Raw genomic sequence first — 20301 nt, forward strand, 5'->3', positions numbered from 1 at the left:
TTTGATCAATGTTTTTCGAGGAAGTCGCCATGTCGTGGTAGAAGGCGATACCCGAGGTGGTTTTCTCGGGAGATTATTGGGGACAATAAGGTCAAGCATAACTATCATACAGCATGGAAGGCTGGGCATGATCAGACTGACTATATCATGTTTAGCATATATCGTTCGAAAGTGAGACAAGCTGTTTGACGGGCCTATCGAACATATATGGAAACGGTAGGAGATTGCATTCGCGAAAATCCTAAATTGTTTTGGAATTACGTAAAATCATTAAGAAGAGATGGTGGGTTTACCGATAGGATGAGTTGGAAGGGCGAAGAGGTGACCAGACATGGAGTGGCGGAAGCATTTGCTGGTAATTTCAAGTCTGTCTACGCAAGTAGTATTCCAAATCTGGATGTTGCCTCAACGTCAGGAAAACCGTCATGTGGTGCCCAATCTGTCGATATTTTTTCAATTAATGAGGGCGATGTACTTAAGTTTATTAAAAAACTAAAGAATACTCGCTCTTTGGGACCTGATTACGTTCCTACATTTTTTTTAAAGGGTTGTATTCACTTTGTCAAAGGCCCGCTTTCATATATATTTAATCTCGCAATGGAGACAGGTATCTTTCCGGAAACGTGGAAGATGTCGAAGGTTACTCCAATCCATAAGAGTGGTACAGAGTCATCAGTGGAGAATTACAGGCCGGTAGCTGTTCTCTCAGCACCAGCAAAAGTTCTTGAGATGATCATGCACAACATGATTTCTCCAAAAATTGAGTCATTTATAATAAATGAACAGCATCTAAACTAACAGAAACTAACCTGACGGTATTTACCGATTATGTGTCATCGACACTGGATAGAGGCCACCAGGTTGACTGTTCTTACAATGACTTCTCGAAAGCATTTGACAAAGTCGATCATGACATCCTGATGGAAAAACTCCAACTTATTGGATTGTCGGATCGATTTTTTATTAGCCATATTAAAATGTTGGGCTTCGTCATGCGTGCTTCCCGGGTCTTTTCAGATGTTACGGTATTAAAACTGTTATTTAATTCTTTAGTTCGAAGCAGACTTGAGAGTGAGTCTATTGTTTGGGCACCGCATCAGTTGAAGTATGGCCTTATGGTGGAGAGGGTACAGAAGAAATTCTTGAGACTTCTTTACTTGAGGTTGTATGGATACTATCCGTGGCTTTATCCAACTGACTTTCTCTTAGGCATGCTTACATACTGCAGTCTGCAATTTAGAAGAAATTTTTATTTGGCTACGTATTTTTTTCGACTTATTCGAGGTATAAATGAGAACTCTGCCATTCTGGGCAGTGTTGACTTGTGTGTCCCTGATAACTATCTTAGAAATAGAGACCATCAGTTGTTTCTTCTCCCAAGGTGCAGAACCAACCTGCCACTGGTAATGCCAATTGGGAGGGCGATAACTATGTTCAACAAAATTGCTTCGGGTGTTGATATATTCCACCTACGTGAGAATGAGTTTAGGTGGACGTTGTTTTATAAATTCTTAAAATAGGGTCTGCTTAACTCATCCGGTGTACTTCCTTGTACCTATCTAATCTATCTACTCATCTATCTCTTTTTTTTATGTAATACTGTTATACTTATATATTATTTATTATCTTTGTTTCTAAATGTCATGTTGTGAAATATTGTAATAATAGTAAATTTTCAGTCAATATAATATAATATTGAGTGAATATTTATTAAAATTATATTATACTCGATCACACGTCATTCAGTACACAAAATACAGTTTAGGGCTGGCTGCTGGCTGCTGGCAGTGTTGCCAACCGTACTATAATTATAGTATTTGTACTATAATTGTCGTCTGCGTACTATGTACGATATAAAACAGGTATAGTACGCCCAAAATACTATAATTTTGAGAAATAGGAAAAAAAGTTAAACAAAGAAAAACAACGCCAAAATAATCCGTTAGAAGCAAAAAAAACCCTCTGTCTAAAAAAAGGTGACGGCGATTTCCAAACTAGGAGGCGGGGAGTGTTGCAAAGGGAGACAATTAATGTAGCCACAGGTTCGCAGTTTGCAAATGCATAGTTTATTAAACGACCGCTAGTTATAAACTACAAAAAAACAGTCCTATAAAAGGTTGTTTGCAAACCTTTCTGCAAATATGGAGACTAATTTTATAATACCTCACTTCTATACTATTGTGAAGAGCAATGGCTATCTCGTAAAAAAAATGGAATAAAAGGGTCAAATTAATCATAATGTTGAAATTTGAGGTAATATTGGTTGAAATTTAAAAAAAATTAAGTGGATAAATCAATTCAAGGACCACTAATATTAGTGATCGTTGAATTGATTTCGCTTCACTTTGTCGTTTTAAGTCAGTTCAATTCATAAAAATATTGGAGCTTAGGAAATCAAAATGACAAAAAAAAAAGTTCGCCTTATCTCCACTTTTAAATGATTTTTACGCCAGATATACTGAAGCAAACAAAAATCTATTTACTGAGTTTTTGGTTAGTTTGCTAATATATTTTTCACATTATTTTATTTATTTTATAGCTATTAATTTTTTTTAATATATGGTTGAAAAATTCTGACCCGGAGGGTCTGCTTCAGGATGTGGGGTCCTTGATAGAATAGATTTGTCAATGAACGAAGATGAATTTGGATTGACTACTATTGAAATTGATTGTGCTAATAAACAAGCACATTCCTCAAAGATTAATGTTATATACGTAGTAAAATCTTGTATATTTTTTTTCATTTTTGTATTCATAAGTAGGTACATTGTTGACTATTTAAAAAGGTGTCTATATTATTTAATGAAATACGGGGGGGAGGCGGCTAAATTAGATTTTTTTTTAAGAGGGCGTAGTAACATAAAGTTTGGAAACCACTGACTTAACATTTGAATTTTGTCTAAAAAATGAGACGTTAATTACCCTTCATGGATATTTTGTCTAAAAAAAACAAGACGTTAATTACCCTACGTTTAATTTTTTTTAAATGCAGAAAATTATTGGCCACCCAACGCGAACTATATTTTTTGCCGAAATACTATAATTTTGAAGGCACTGTACTATAATTCCACGACTTTCAAAATATGGCAACACTGACTGCTGGCAACATTATATACGCCAAACGTCACTAGACGTTTATTTTCTAGTGAAGTGATATTTTAATCTATTGTTTCAGTAAAATGCGAGGAGAATTATCCACTAATTATGAAAATTCATTAAATTGAGATAAGGCCGCATCTCCGGTTGTTCTAATGGTGACCTCTCATTATTATGTTCGATTCTGACTCAGAAAATAGAAGCCCTGCTCCTCCAATGTACGTATTTTTAAAAGATTAAAAAATTTATTCGCCTACCGTTATGTTCGATTGGTTGCATTTATGTATTGTTTCATTGATTTTGAACAAATTTACGAAGAAATATTTCATTCCTTCGCGTTTATTTTTAACCTGTTATGAATGATTTTTTATTATTTATTTTTATTATAATTTTGCAACTTTTGTTTATTTTTTTTTCTCTAAATGTCAATAGTGGACAGGGACAGGCGATGAGAAATGTTAAAAGAAGAGCCTCGTTAGATGTTCCCAAATTAAATTACAGGTAAATCTTATTTTGAATTATCTACCTGCGATTTACCATGGCCACATACTAAGACTTGTACCTTCTATTATAGTGCAAATTCATCAATAATATCTAAGTTTATTACCTACTAATATTATCATTACACCTAAAAGCTCTGTACAATAATTAAACCACCATGCTAGAATTATATTTTTCAATATAATAAAATCCTACGTAAGTACTTATTTTCTCTTATCATATTCTAATATTAATTAAACATAAATTTTAAGAAGAGTGATTTTCATCATAAGTAACTTATCTGTGCTAAACTAAATAGGCATTTTTGTTTTCATGTATATATACATATTATATACAAATATGTATATATATTTTTTTTAGATAGGCCATGATGTCCAATGATAGAAGTGTAGTAATAGAAGTAAAACAATCAAAACTTTGAAAAAATACCATAAATACATTGTAACCTCACTAGGAATCGAACCCGGAGCCCCCGGATGAACGGCCAGGGCCTCACACACTGGACTATGAGTCGTGTCTCATTGTTGAGGATCAGTACTCCTATCAAATATCCTAGTTATGTCTTGCCAACAATCTCTGCATTCCGTAGTCTGCACAGATAAAGGTATCGAGACACCGGTAATATCCGTCACTTGGTCAGACCATCGAGTGGGCGAATTCCCTCTTCCGATTCGAGTCTCGATTTTTCCGCTGAAGATAAGCCGTACCAAATTATTATTTTCCCTCCTGGCTATTTGGCCAATGAATTGAAACAATGAATACTCTTTGGAGACATATTTTAGACAACTAGTCTTTCATGTCTATTTTTTTCAGAACAGAGATATTAGTTTTCTTTTCCGTCTATGGAATCGCTAGCTTGCATCTCCATCACCACATCTCGAATGCATCAATCTTACGTCTTTCTTTTTGTATTACGGTCCAAGTCTAAACATCTCAAAAAAAAGAGAGAGTAGATCATAGTCGACAAAGTGAACTTTGGTCCATTTTGATTTTACACAACTTTATCATATTTTGTTCATGACTGGTCATCGTTCTGAGTATCACATCACAAAGAGTGTGATGTTTATACTACAATTAAAATTCTTAAGTACCTATACATATAGGTAATTATGTAAACCATAAAAAAGAATGCAGTATTTCATTTTCGTTTATTTAACATAATATTATGTAAACAGTAGCAACATAAAAAACCTGAAGATGCCGAAAGGCGAATCCTGAATTGATAAAACTAATCTTATTGAAAAGGTACAAAACTCTTATTAATTATTTTTTATTTTGCTTCAATCACCGTATTCTTTGTGGAGTACTGTATTCTATTGAGGATTGGCAACCAAATTATAGTAGATTTCTTTGTCACGTGCCATTCTCATTGACTCTCCGACATCACAAATGTTGAACCGACTTTTTGGTTTGCGCAGTCAACATAATCTCCCACCTATGCCTCTGTTGCCCCCGATTCTTCCTTCCACAACTTTGCTATACTAATTATAACCGAAAAAAATATCTAAATTCTGCAATTTTCCTTTTAGTGAGCATACCTTTCAAATTCCTCTATGAAGACAAATTTAATGAAGTAATAAAATGCAGGATTTTATTGTACAAATATGAATTTCTTTTCCCCTTCCAAAACCATAGAGATGTAGTGGTGATCTCTAGAGGAGTGGGTGCGTGTACATATTTTGTGATAGTAAAATTATAAAAAGGAACCACTTTTGATTTCTATGGAGAATTTTCTTCATTTTTATTTCAAATACACATTGCATTATTTATTATGTATTGATTTCTAATCTGATTCATAACAATTGATAAAGCAGTCGATATTATTAGAATGTCACACTATATGATAAGTAAATACAGTATAACCTCGTTTTTACATGCCCGGAATTCACGTTTTCCCAGCAATTGCATGTAATTTTTTCAGTCCCGATGTATTTCAACACATTTAATACCCGCATTTACGTTTTTCTTTCCTGCGATTTACGTTGGAAATATTCAAAATATGCGAGTTACGCACGCTTGGGATTGGGTCGTTGCATTCGAACGGCGTAAGGTGTTTGGAGGGAAAACTCCGTGTCTTTAGAACGGCGCACGGTGATTGGTCTTTACATAACAAAAAAACAAAAATGCAACAAACTAATACTTATATATGATTTTTTTAATAAAAAATAAAAAAAATTTCAATAAAAATTTTAATTGAATGTTGTTTTTTAATAAAACGTTATTTTTTTAGAAACATAAAATTTAAATGTTCATGTTCAAAAGCAATACCTTTTACATTTTCCCTCCAATTAGGTTTTTTTTCTTCAGTCCCTTAAAAAACGTAAAATAGGGGTTATACTGTATAAAGTTTTCTACAAAACTGAATGGAAATTAGCGATATTAGACCTTTTTCTGACTGAATAGACCGAATAGAGGAAATATTATTATAGTCAGCCCATGCAGATATCTCTCTCTCTCTTTCTTATCAGTACATATTCAATACAGCAGCCAGCTATATAGCGTTACCACTATATCATGTCTACGAACGTGTTAGCGGCGAACTGCGGAACAACGTTTTCCCCCGCACTTTCAGGTGTATTTTTACAGTCCCGACCCCCCGCTAGAGTCTTGCCAACTGCACACAGCGTCATAAAAACGGAGCCAAGATATAATGGTTTTTCTATAGCCAATCACAAAATAGATAGTGGATACCTAATACCTACTCAAAAACAATCACCGAAGTGATCCAGGCTAAAACCTTCATTTACCTTTTGGTTACACTTTCTTTTAGAAGATGAGGTTAATAAACTATTAAGTGTTTCGTATTTAATTTTTCTATAGTGTAATATTTATGATTCTTCATAATACATACTAGACATTATTTGAGATTTTTATGTTATTATTTTTTATTTATGATTTTTAATATTTTGTTTATTTTCATATAGCTTTCTTTTGTGTTATTTATTAGTTGGCACTATTGTAAATATATATGTATATTAAATATTAGCTTACTACTTTGCTTATAAATTGAAGCCTTCCCATCACCTTCAAGCATTATGATTTAAGGAATATCGATTGAAACTTTAATTCCGTTTATTGCTGAATTATTGAAGTATTGGCAGAGCAGCCCTTTACAAAGTCATACATCACGGGTTTAAATCCTGCAACTGGGACTGTGTTAGATCCAAAACTCACTTAGTTAAGCAAATGGCTAGAAACCATTCCTTGTAAAAATGCCTGTTGTGATAATGTCTAATCTATGGAGGCCTATAATTATATCCCTTTTTTTACCTTAATTTAATGTACTACTGCAGAGCTTAATTTCTGTTATCATACTCGCCTGTTATCAAAAAATGAATAAATTGTACCATTAAGAACTACGCAGAATCATTGGGCTCATTTCTATATTCACAAAGACTGTTCAAATTTGACATGGATTATAGAAAATAAATGGTGGTGGTGGGGTGTCAATTTGTATTTTGTAGCTTGATTTTCATAATTTCATTATTCCTTTGTAATATTATTCTTACATGCTATTTATAGCTTCTAAAACACATAATAACATCCATTGTGTTTTTAATATACTGAGTCTAACATACAATAGCTGAATTATGCCTGTTATTATCAAGAATATAATATTAACATTAAGTTTACTTGAACACAGCTATTAAAATAAAGATTAAGTATGAATTAAAATCAACCAGAGAATGGTCACCGGTCACCGGAGACTGGTCAGAAAAAAATAATAGACTTAACTATTTATTCCAAAATAGTCATGATTGAAATATATTGACAAATTATGGTTTCCATCACATGTTCTCTCGAGTTATACCTGTGTGCGAAATTGAGAGGGGGCGATAAGTCTAAAAGCACTACTTTTCAGGAGAATATAATATGTGTGGACTAGAACCAGACTCGCCCAACCCACAATTATTCAGTTCTGAGATAATTTTTGTTAAAGTTAAGTTAAGCTCAATCTCGTTTCCGCAAAATACTTGATATTTTATCAGATTTAATCACTTGAAGGCTTGTATTCATTGTTATCTGTTGAAAAATGTCTATCTGTCCGCCATTTTCATGTGGAATAGATAAATCCCATAATGAATTATTTTATGTGATTGCAAGAAATGACTAGTGTCATAAGATGACAATTTTTAGTGATGGTCATATTTGAACCTAACAGAAAATGAATATTTAATAGCGATGGGATGTCTAACTGAGTTTTTTCATTTTTGTGGATTGGACAAGTTTGGTTCTGATCCACACATATACCCATGTATATAAAGATTGAGTTTTGGACAACTTTGTATGGAAATACTTTCCATGTGACATTTCCTAATTAAGCGATGTTGATTCAATACATTCCTTCTCTCCTTTATACATAATATATATGCATTATGATTAATTTGCCATAATTTTTAATCAAGGTTTCAATATTTAATTAATTTCCTTTAAAAACCTGTCATAAATAGGTAAAAAGTGGAGTTCATTTATTGAATGAAAAAGTACCGACCTTAATATAATAATATATTAAACAATCATAAAATATAAATAAGTATTAATTCTATAAGAATGAATAGAAAAAACTGCCCCAAAACCAACCTAAACTAAACATATTTCAAATTCAATATAAATTAACCAAAATCATCAGTCACGTAAGTTCAATTTATTATTTTATTTTATCTCTCCATTTTATGTAGTGACTAGTAAGAGGGTCTGTATTATAATATAATATATATTTTTATTAGAATGGATGGATAGAGTAAAAATTATGAGAACAATGCATTCATAGGCTAAGGTATTGGTCTAAAAATATACTGTGTACATAATACGTGCGTTATCAAAGTGCTAGAGATAATGGGTACTTACTTAACTCATAATAACCGCATATTTATCATCACTAACAATAATTGTCTTGGAATACGTCTTGTTTCAGATATTTATTGTTATGGTAATTAAAGTCTGGTTTTTAATTTGTACAAATTTGTCTAAAAAGTTTTATACATCTACATTAGTATTATGAATATAACTTAATAATATGCTAGAACGTCTTGTCATGGCAATATCTACTATTGTACTGCAGTTTTTTCGTCATCTAAAACTAGTATAAATATCATAATTATGTATTTTTGAAACAGTAAAAGCATAAGCTAAGCTAAGGTAGTCTCTTTGTGAAGAAATAAAATGCAGCAAAAATAGCTAATCTAATGTTTAAAATATTTCTGAGTTTTTATTCAATGAATAATATATAATATTTAAGAATTTACCATTATTTTATTGAACATAAATAACTTTGGACACTTCAGAAACATACTTATTAGAAAACATGTCTCTGCCGAGCTGAACTTGTATCTGCATCCATCGCATTGCGTTTTACTAATCAAGCAACTTGTGCAATACTAATCATGCTGAAATTTCCTGACAGCTATGCGTCTATGGTGTTTTCGTAAGTTATGAATATTGACGACTGTCTACAATTTTTTTTTTCTAATAGACATATCGACTGCTTAATCTGCAAACCAGCTAACTGCGCTTTTGACCAAAAATGAGATTTTAATGGCATTTTGTTATTAAGCATGTTTTCTATGATAACACAAAATTTCAAATTCTTAAACCTATAAATGAATGCATTATCATTCTTCACACAAAACAGCCAACCGCAGGTGCCAAATTTCCAATATCATAAATGGAACAACTTCGGACTATATATAAAATTTATTTATATATAAAATGGAAGCTAAGAGGGCACGACAGGTGTGCCGTCCGTCTCTATAACTCCTTAGTTAGAAGCAGACTTGAGAGTGGATCTATCGTTTGGGCCCCGCATCAGTTGAAGTATGGCCGTATGGTGGAGAGAGTCCAAAAGAAATTTTTGAGACTCCTTTACTTTCGGCTGTACGGATATTATCCGTGGCTCTATCCGACTGATTTTCTCTTAGGGATGCTTACATACTGTAGCTTAAAATTTAGAAGGGATCTTTATTTAGCTACATATTTTTTCAGACTAATACGCGGCGTAAATGTGAACTCTGCCATTCTTGGTGGTGTTGGCTTGTGTGTCTCCGATAATTACCTTAGGAATCGAGGGCATCCGTTGTTTGTTCTTCCACGGTGCAGAACTAACCTGCCATTAGTAATGCCAATTGGGAGGGCAGTAACCATGTTTAATGAAATCGCATCGGATATTGATATATTCCACTTACGTGAGGGTGAATTTAGGTGGACGTTGTTTTTTAAATTCTTAAAATAGGGTCTGCTTAACTCATCTGGTGTACTTTCTTGTACCTATATACTTAATATTTTTTGTATTTACACATTGTGTTATGTACATAAAACTGTTTTAATAGTATTTCTTTGTTTCTAAATGTCATGTTGTGAACGTCTTAAACTTATAATTTGTAATGTCCACAATATGTAAAATAAATAAATTGAAATTGAAATTGAAAGGATTAAATTCCGCTCGATAGTTAAATTATTAAATTTTTTCTCCTTCGTGAACAATTTGCCCCGGAGTTAGCCGGTTTGCAGATTAACCAGTCGCTATGTGTGTACGCCGTGTCACATACAGTGATGGAAATTAATGAAGAATAAATGTTGCTCCGCTTCTAACATAGCATAATGTTCGATTATTTAGTTTTGAGTTAATCGAGAATCAATATTGAATCCAAATACATTATGCGATAATGATATAATATATGGCTGTCTTGAATCCCGAGCAGCAAAGACATGCTAATAAGTGAAACTCGTGGCTGTCGATTGGTTGGCCTATTGGCAGTATGTATATAGTAGGCTGGTTGGTATGGAACAGCTAAGGCGCAGGTGAGCCTAAATTGATCGTGGACTCCTGTATGGCGTGTCTATGAGCACATTGAACAAATTTAAACCTTATTGGTTGAGCCCAATATGCTCCGCTTAGCAGTAAGTCAATATGATAAATATTTTTTTTACCAACCTAAATAAATCCAACAGTACTGTAATATATATTTGTCTGAAATAATTTGACATCGAAAAATCATTGCGATTAAAATATTCAATCTATGTTAACAATATTACAGATTTTGCAACGTATTATAATATTATAAAGTAAGGGTTGATACTAGCGATCGAAACATGTTCTTTCCCTTTTCCCCACGGACTGTCAGAATTTAAAATTTAGCAAAGGTCGTTTTCAGTTTAAAAATTCTTCATTTTTACTCTCAGAAACCTAGCAATCGGTGGTTTGGTGGGGGCGGAGAATGTGGGGTTGGCACTACATAATATTATGTGACTTTTTTTCAAGACGGTTCACAACCCAAAACACATTCAACAATCATTCTACAATAAAATCATATTTTTTTCTATACATAACTTGTAAACACCTCAGATTTAGAAAAAATCACTTTGAAATCAATTTGAAAAAATATGACGCCTGACGGGATCGTATTTTAAATCACTGTATTTTAAATACCTCCTATGCGGTTTGAATCATATTCTGAGATAATCAAAAAACTGTTTTAAAAAATAATCATAAATGATATACGTATATGTTTTAACATTTTTTGTAGATCCTAATCATAAATTAAAATTGGATAATCATATTTTTTTTATAATATATTTATTATTAAATGGTAAAATTGTAGCTTTTTCCAAGTTTTTATCACATAGGATTAATTCTATATGCACCGTGTTGAATACGTTGAATCATGTGTAAACATGCCGTGTTCGCATAAGATTATTTTAATACTGATCTATTGCGGCAGACGCTCACATTGGGTTTATTACGGTGTATGATTTTTTGGATGCTCTCACATAGTATTAATGTAATATCGATTTTATTTGATGATTTAATTTATTATTTGATCTTCCCACAAGTGATATAATACATATCGTCGCTATAGGATTGGTTTGCCAAATATCCGTTTTTGTCGAAATCGACCTTTTAATGCAGAATGTTTTTTTGTATCTAATTGGACTAGAACCATCCCTTTCTTTAAATTACTTTGTAATGGTAATGAATACATCATTCATATGCTGTAAAAATATCAATTTAAATATCTCCATGTATTTAAATATAGGATTATGAAATTTGTTTTTCGTCTCCTGAACATTTGGTCTATTCGGGAAACCAATCCAGCGACGATATGGTAGACAAAAAAATGCACATCATGTGGTATCAATAACTCATTTTTCTCAAAATCGCCACATATGAGGTATTTAATATACAGCGATGTTATGTATGTTCAATATATGGAATGTTATATTCTCAAATCTTGAGAATTATTCATTGAATAAAAGAAATGGTTTATTATATATTTTATTCTAGGCAAAGATTGTTCTTTTATGTATAACAAAATAATATACATAGAACTTTCATAATAATTGTTATATTATAGTACATGCATATTATCATGAATAAATGTGTAACCTTTTTTCTTTCGTGTCGATTCTTTGACCACATAACTGGCTTTTGACTGACTGTTCTAAATTTAAAAAAAATTGGTAGTTAAAAGTTGATATGTGCGTTTAGAGGAGGGGAAATGGTATTATATTAAAAATAATTAACCAGGACATCTTGATTATTTCGCACTACACCATTATTTCACAACTCATTTTTTGTATGGATCATTTACAAATAAATTACACAATAACTGACGGAAGTAATTCGAAATGTTATTTAATAAATTATAAAATTAGATAATGGCTAAACTATGATTTGTAATCGAATTAAGTTTTATTTTCATTGTTTTTTTTAACTTACACGTATAATAAGTAACTACATATTATACGTACCCTGATTTCAGATCTATCACTATTAACCCAATGCTTACGGGCCGCACAAAATTGTGTTTTTGCTAATTGCTTTTCAAATGCAAATTAACACGTTAATTACAAAATTAATTAAAAGGGCCCGTTAGCATTGGGTTAACTAAATTGTAGTGAGATTTATGAAAACATGTTTTTTTCCCTTTCTGAATATTTTTCTAGTCACTTCCTAAGTTTTGACTTTTGAAACCTGTGACCACCTTAATGATGTGGTTAGTGAAAAATCAGTCCTTGTAAAAAAAGTCATCCAAATACCTGTGTATAAGGTGGTGGATAAATGTTCCACCTGTGATGTGAATTTAATGATAAAATTATGTCAACGGTTAAGTGGTTATTGATGTAATGGTAATTGATGCAAGGTAAGTCGTATATTAATTGAATTGAATGTGATTTCAGGCGCAAGTCTGTGGAAAATCTTGTAGTTTCTTCTCACGATGCGATAGGCCAAAGCATCAGCCATGCCCTTTCTTTTTCCGGAGCGATCACTCATCAGGTGTCTCACTTCACCTCCTCTGATCACAGGTTTGTTGCTCTGTTTTATATCTTAATTCTCATGATTTCAGGATTAGTTTTTATATGCTGATTGACAAAAAAAGATGTGTTTTCTCTTATAAAGATAAGAGTAATTTAAAGAAAGCAATTAGTTTATGAATTGAAAATTAAAGTATTAAAATCTCAGAAAATTACCAACAATTCCTTATTTTCACAGTTACATCCCACAATGTAAAATGTGCATAAACCTTGTTCACTCAGGACAGTGCAATTAAATGTGTTTTTTTATGCATAATTTCAGACTAGGTTGATATTAGACATTGAAAAAGAAAATTGGAGAAAATTTTACTTGTTTTTGTCTAATCCTGGGATCGAACTCCCTAGTTCATACATTATATATGAAATAGAAAGAAATAAATTTTACTGGTGTGTGGCTTAGTTGACAACACTTAGTATTTTCGTGATTAAGTTATAACCAAAGCGGCATTTCTAGCTGAGGATACCGCCAATCGCGCAACTATTAAACCCACCCAACGACAGTAGGGAACCATGTCTTGGAACAGGAATGGTGATATACCAAAGTGTTTGAACTAATAAAGAGAGATACTATCGAACTCTTTGTATTACCACACTTTCCAGAACCTTTTTGGGATGGTGGAATAAATTGGTAACTATAGAAAAGTTTATAATCTCTTATGTTGGCAGCTCTGCATGCGTTTTAATGCAAACGGAGGCCTATTGCCAATGCTCCTGCTTTGATAATTTAACTTACATGCTTTTATATCAGGGTCATTTTTAGACTTGAAGGGGCCCTGGACTAATATATTATATTGAGTCAGAGGTTGTGATAGAGAATTCTCATTTCTTCAGAAATCGTCAATGAGATTATGGAGAGAGAAAAGCTCTTCACTTTCATTTTCAATGAAATTTCTTAAATTACCCGGTGAAAAAAAGACCAAAGAATCGCTCTTGACCTTGGTCATAAATAGATTTTTTTTGAGAAAACAAATATTCTTGATTTTGAGAATTCTCGAATCTTAAGAAATGAAAAAAGTCAGCAAATTTTAGGTCCAGAATAAAAGCAAATATTCCATATTTATGCAATTATCGTACCATGTTACTAACCACAAAGGATTTGACTAATGCATGCAAAATGCTTTTGGATTTTTTACTTAAAGTAAGATAATGCAACATCTTATAAATATGCCTATTTTGCAACATCTTAATGAAATAAATCAATCAGATTTACTTTAATTCTGGTATATTTTAAACAGTCAACGACGGATTATCGCATGGGGAAATTTTTTAAAAGCCGGCCTCCAAACCTTCAAGCAAAATCATTATTTTATTTTGGTTTTTCTTTTCCAGAAGTGCATCTAGGTCGCCGTCTCCGTGCCGTCGCTCTTTAGCTGCTCCTATTCTTGAACACGGCGACTCTTCTGCTCAATCCAATGACAATGTAAGAATTGTTTCCATATCGGTAACAGTTGTCAATCTTAACCGGGTCGCTTTGTCTATTGGTCTAATTTTGACACACATTGTTTAAACCTTTCACATTTCGCAACAATGTATTGAGAATGTTTATTTTTTTATGGGTTTGCAATAATTAGTGCACATTTAATTTGTTCAAAATCACATAATACAAAAATAGTTTTCACATCTAGTGAATATTGCATACAAATTAAAATGATTGTGCGTATATTAAATTATCTCACATTTAAAGTCATTAATCAAATATGTGGGAAAGTGTTTGACGAAGACAACCGCATAAATTTTAATTCAATTCTTGAGATTTTAGGTCCAATAGTAGAACATTTTTATTCCTGTTTTTTTGTAGAAATCATTTTAAAACAATCAACCAAATAATGAATGAACTTGTCACAAATTCAGACGACATGTTCGCTTAACGTTCATATCAAGTTCGCATAACGTTCAGAGCACTCGCGGAGCGACCGTGTTCGCAAAGCATGTCTCCTTTTGAGCGGTTTCAGGTTTGCGAAACGCTACCGATTCGCTAACATAGTGTATACGCAGCTTTATATAAAATTAAGGTTATATTTTATTTTAACAGGACAGATTATCAAAACTAAATAAGGTTGACACTAGAGGTGAGTTGGAAATACTGTCACCAGTTTGTGTACTCAAGTCTCTGATGAAACTACCCATACTCAGTATGTGTGGCCCAATAAACTTGTTCCAAAGAACTTGTGATGATATCATTGCGAGTCACTCGCCAGTTGAACAATAGGTCATAAATTTTGTGTCGCAGCACATTCCCTCTTGGCTTGTTATGAGTGTTATGACCACTCAAGACATATTGTTTAAAATAAAAAAATATCATTGTTAATAATTTTATGAACAAGAATATTATAACCTAACAGAAAAACAACTCATAAATTTAAAATGTGCTTAAAATTTTATAATTGGGATATTTCAAAAAACAGAGCTCTAGTAGTATTTTTAGCGATTCTATTGTAGCCGATATTTCAAATACTAATATGGAGTTGGTTTTAGTTCCAGTTGAGTATGAGACTTATTTTGCATACGCACGCCAAACTCTCTATATAGTATTCCAAATACTAGTAAGTATTTTGGAACAAGTTTCGATACTAAGTATTTTTTTATACTGGTAGTAAGTATACTTAGTATTCAAAATCGACCAGTTTTCCCACCTCTAGTTGACACTATAAATCAAAACTAAATATCGTGAATGAACTGTGCATTATTAGAGTCTTTTATAGTGACAAATAATATTCTATTTTAAAGTTTGTGGCATCTTTTTAAGATTCAAAGTTTATTTATTTCTTCCAGGAAACAACATAACATGACTATGCTTTAATACAAATAAGCAATAATTTAACACATAAATGAATAAGTCATTCTTTTTACATAAAAGTATGCCATCTAATTTCCAATTAAAATTTTCCATACCTACCGCATTATCCTTTTCAGCATATATTTGTCGAGTGCACAATCCGGGCTTTTTAATCATTCATTGAAAAACAGTAATAAACTATTTAACCTGTAAATAATTCAATGTTTTGCAAATTTCTATTTTTTTCTCTTATTTTTAAAACAGCATCAATGAGTTTCAGATACATAAAACATTAAAATAAAACCCATAAATATGTAATTTTACGCTGCTAAGAATATGGGTTAGAATACCTTTTCTAAATAAAATTAGAATAAAATCTAAATATTTATTTTTTGAAAGTTGGGTAGATTTTTAAACAACATTTCAGTTGCGTCTACATCTGGTACGAGACAATAGTTTCGTTGTTTCGTCTGACGTTTAATTTATTACTCTATCTTTTACTATAGACAAATTTTCTGTTCTGAAATTATTATCAATCATATATTTTAACCCTGGTTTAACTTGCTTCAGCATTAGAACTGTAAACAATAAGTACTCCTGTACAGACCTACCATGGTAAGAATTTAAATGTACCATAGGAATTGTCGTCAGCACTGAACTTTTGCATTAACTGTATAAAATGTTATTGTAAGACATTTACCAATATTAGTCTAGTGAAAATTAGTTGTAGGTAAGTGCATTATCGAGGCTTTCCATATTCAGACAATACTACGAGCGAATTGCAGAGAAGACGATACTGATTTAGTCTCATCTAAGACATTCTAATAATAATAAACACATCACTTGTTTTTCTCACTCCCACTAAGTCACCGATTTCGGTTGCGTCAGTTTGGCGTCTAACTATTGAACTTATGTGCTTGAGTATGACAACAATTATGCTCGAAGAGTTCACTTTTTGTCTTTATCTAAACTGTCTAATTTTCTTTAAAAGTTACATTATTTATTCGAATACTCCACAACTTACAACACGCACGTTAACATCATTTCATTCCCTACTTCAATTATAGTTTGTCAATTTATGGCTACGGCCGTATGTTGTAGCTTAACCACTGGGGAATGCCAAAAGAAATGGTGTATTTCAAAAAAACACTACCTTATTCTTAGGTCAATAATTATTATAAAACAATCATTATTCGTAGGATGTTTATCACACTTGAATGGTCAAAGACATAGCTTATAATTAGTATCTTTAGAATTATCTTCAAATGTGTTAATCTTGCCCATTTTTTGAATAATAAAATGCCTAATACTTGTCTAATTTGGGATCACAGAGATTATCAATATAATTTTTTATCGTAAATATTTCACTATAATAATGTTGACATAAATTATACTCATGGTTTTATAAATGCGTTTAAAAATTAATAAATGTAAAAAATCTTAACACTACTGCATGTACTGAAATATGACTATATTCTAAAACATTAGAGCGAGAGGTTTATACGAATACTATTTTATGTAATAAAAATACTTTATGCAGTCATCAAATGTTTAAAATAAATATAAAGGATAATAAGGCTTCAAAATTATATAAATAGATTATCTACAACGTTTAAGGAATGTCCAGGATCATGCTTTGAAAATGCAATAAAAGCTCCATTTTGACCTACGCTGAGCATGTCCCCCCTTATGTGAGATCATAATTTTGTGTTATTTATATAAATAAAATGCTTTTCTATAAAAAAAATGATGTACCATTCTTATTAATATATAGTAACACATATTTTACTTTTATCAATATTTACTTCATCTGATATAGCATCTGATAGTTGTTGATCGTATCTTAATAAACAGGTCTTTTATAAAAAAGTAAAATTACTATGCCCAAAGTTTGTGTTATTAATTAATTAAATAGTTATAATCAATAAGTGTGTTAATTTTTTAGGGCGGCAATATCATATCTGTAAAATATTCCGGCGATACTATCTCAAACGTATCGAATTCATCTCCTCCTCCTTCTCTCTCTCTGAGCACCCCTTTGCCGGAACAAAATTTCCTTCCTCCCTTGAACCGGTCGGCCAGCCAGGAATGTCACCCGAAGACCTCTAACCAGTCTTCGTCCAACCTCACCGCGGCTACTCTGACCACGCAAAAATCGCAAGAGGGCAGATCCAAAAAGAAATCCTGGTACAGCGCCCTTTACCCCACTTACAAAAGTAGATCTGAGGACTTCAAAAGGATTTTTAAAGATGTACCTGATGACGAAAGACTTATTGTAGGTGAGACGATCTCAAATTTTATATATATTGTCTACATATCATTTACGTTAAACTTTAAATTTATTTTATTCAACGAAATAATTGTCAGCTATTATGTATTTAATTAGGGTCTCAACATAATATTAGAGTATGGCTAATCGGCCCCTTAAAGTCAAAGAAAAATATCTCAATTTTTAGCCATTTTGAGTTACGTGTGGTACTGGAACGTTTCAGAAAGTATTGTAACAATCATTAGTTGATTTCGACATAATTAGCTACGACACGTATAGCTTACTGATCAGGTCACAAAGACGTGAATCCTGAGGGCACAGGTTAGAATCCTGCTGGGTTTCGTATTATTTACGTTGTCTGTATTTATTTCTATTATTGTAAGTGTTTTCAAATAATGTTACGCGAAAAAATTACTTATAAATAAGTACATTTAACAGATGAAAGATAGTGCAATACATATTATCTCCTGATAACACTTTCTTGTTAATGTCAGTGGAATGTAAATTTACTTGTGTTTGGTCTAGAGGAGATACAATTCTTTTACCCTAATGGGCCTGAATACAATTTGTCATCGAATGGCGAATGGGAAATGTTTTAAATTTTGGGTAAATCCAATATAACAGTATTCTAAATCAGTGTTTCCCAACCGCCGGTCTGCAAAACTATTCTACTGGTCCGCAAATAGTTGTCGCCCACTTTAAATGCATATGCCAAAAATTCCTAAGTATACAATTATTATTATTTTTGTGTAGTCAGTAATAAAGACAAAATAGAGAAACCACATGAATGTCAATGCAGCCCTTCCTTTCTTCGAAACGACATTGAAGCCACGTTTATTAACTATTCTAGAAAATATGCGGCAGCAAATTTCAGACTTTTTCTTAGAAACTAAATTTCTTCTATTAACAATTCATTTCCAGATCAGTCTATGATTATTTCAAGTTGACAATAGAATTTTTATGTTATATATTTTTTTTCGATCAGACTTATATCTATCAGTGGCGAAGGCTCCATACTAAGCGATTATTTAAAGCCTACCTCCAAGAAAACTATATCTTCAAGTATTTATTTCAAATTTAAATACATTATTAAAACGTGGAATATTTTAAAATATTGAGTCATCTATGGTCAGAATTTAAATTTAGAATGGCGACTGTTTAAATTAGTCAAGTTTAGGACATCTGTCTTTGTTCTTTGAATGACGATTATTGACATCATAATCGAACATTGTTTTCTATACTTATGATGACTCATCTCTTCAGGCAAGTCTACAAATTTTGTCTCGTTTGGTAAGCGCTCGAGACACAACTTATAACTCTTTATGCAAATTTTATTGTCTATGCCTGCCGCTTTAAGCAAATAATAAATAAATAAGATGATTTAAAAAAAACAATATCTATTGGGTTCAATCAGATATAATCATTAATTGTTTTTAAAAATAACAAATAATTATATCTCGTGATTATTATTTATATTAGTTCAGTCATAGACAAACATAATTTATATCATTTTAATTCAGTCAGATTGTTGTTCTAAACACGGTGGTAAAGTTTTATTTTGTTAGACAAAATTCAGTGATTTATTGTGTTCTGAATGTGGATAGATTATCTTATTTTGTACCCTAAGTCATTCGTCAGTGCTTTAAATATATAAGTATTTATTAAATGTCTAGTTTTCTGATTGATTTTAAAAAGTGCAACAGACCAAATTTTAAGAATATCATTCTCGAGTTTGACGTTTGTTAAAAAATCATATATTATCAAAGCTGGAAGGTCAAGGGTTCATTTAGACTTGCACACAGCAAAAAAAAACTTATATTAACTCTTTTACTCCCAGCTGATTTAGCCTAGCATATGCGAAAACTCCCAAGCGTTTTTTGACAACAAATCGTCGATTTAGTTTTTTTTAAATAACTAATTCTACACATGTTTTAAAAATTTGAAACTTTTTTTGTGTGTTCTCAATGGTGTATAAAGTAATAATAAGTAATAATAAGTAATAATATTGATAGTTTACATCAATAAAACAAAAGAAAAAAATAATGTATCAATATTTATTTAGAAATGAACGGATAAAACTATGTTTGAACAACAAAACAAGTGTGACAACATTTTTTTATTTATAATTGATATATCAAATTTTATAATATAATCTATCCTTATGTAGTAACAGAAAAAAAAATAAACATATTATTATTTCTCTATGAAATAGAATTTTTATAAAGTAATCAAAAAAAATCGTATAGTGTCAAGGTATTCAAGAATATTATTCAATTCACGAAATCGCAAGAGAATTCGATACAGTATCGACGACTAACTGATATGGAATGAAGTAATTTCAAAAAAT

At 31.7% G+C, this 20301-nt stretch overlaps 1 protein-coding gene across 2 annotated transcripts in view; it reads left to right on the forward strand.

Moving 5' to 3' along the window:
- The first annotated feature begins 3126 nt into the window (after positions 1 to 3126).
- Positions 3127 to 20301, forward strand: part of LOC147075657 (protein Aster-B-like) — a 33112-nt gene continuing 15937 nt past the window's right edge. The window contains exons 1-5 of one of the 2 annotated variants that reach the window (XM_085941958.1): positions 3127 to 3314; positions 3529 to 3597; positions 12775 to 12900; positions 14239 to 14329; positions 17631 to 17964. In XM_085941958.1, the coding sequence (XP_085798084.1) occupies positions 3271 to 3314; positions 3529 to 3597; positions 12775 to 12900; positions 14239 to 14329; positions 17631 to 17964 (664 nt within the window). In that variant the 5' untranslated portion in view covers positions 3127 to 3270. The remainder of the gene's footprint in view (positions 3315 to 3528; positions 3598 to 12774; positions 12901 to 14238; positions 14330 to 17630; positions 17965 to 20301) is intronic. The other variant, XM_085941959.1, reaches the window with a different exon arrangement.

This window comes from Rhyacophila brunnea, unplaced genomic scaffold (genome assembly GCF_057557595.1).
Source record: "Rhyacophila brunnea isolate RB1 unplaced genomic scaffold, BYU_Rbru_1.0 scaffold_14, whole genome shotgun sequence".
Lineage (NCBI taxonomy): Eukaryota > Metazoa > Arthropoda > Insecta > Trichoptera > Rhyacophilidae > Rhyacophila > Rhyacophila brunnea.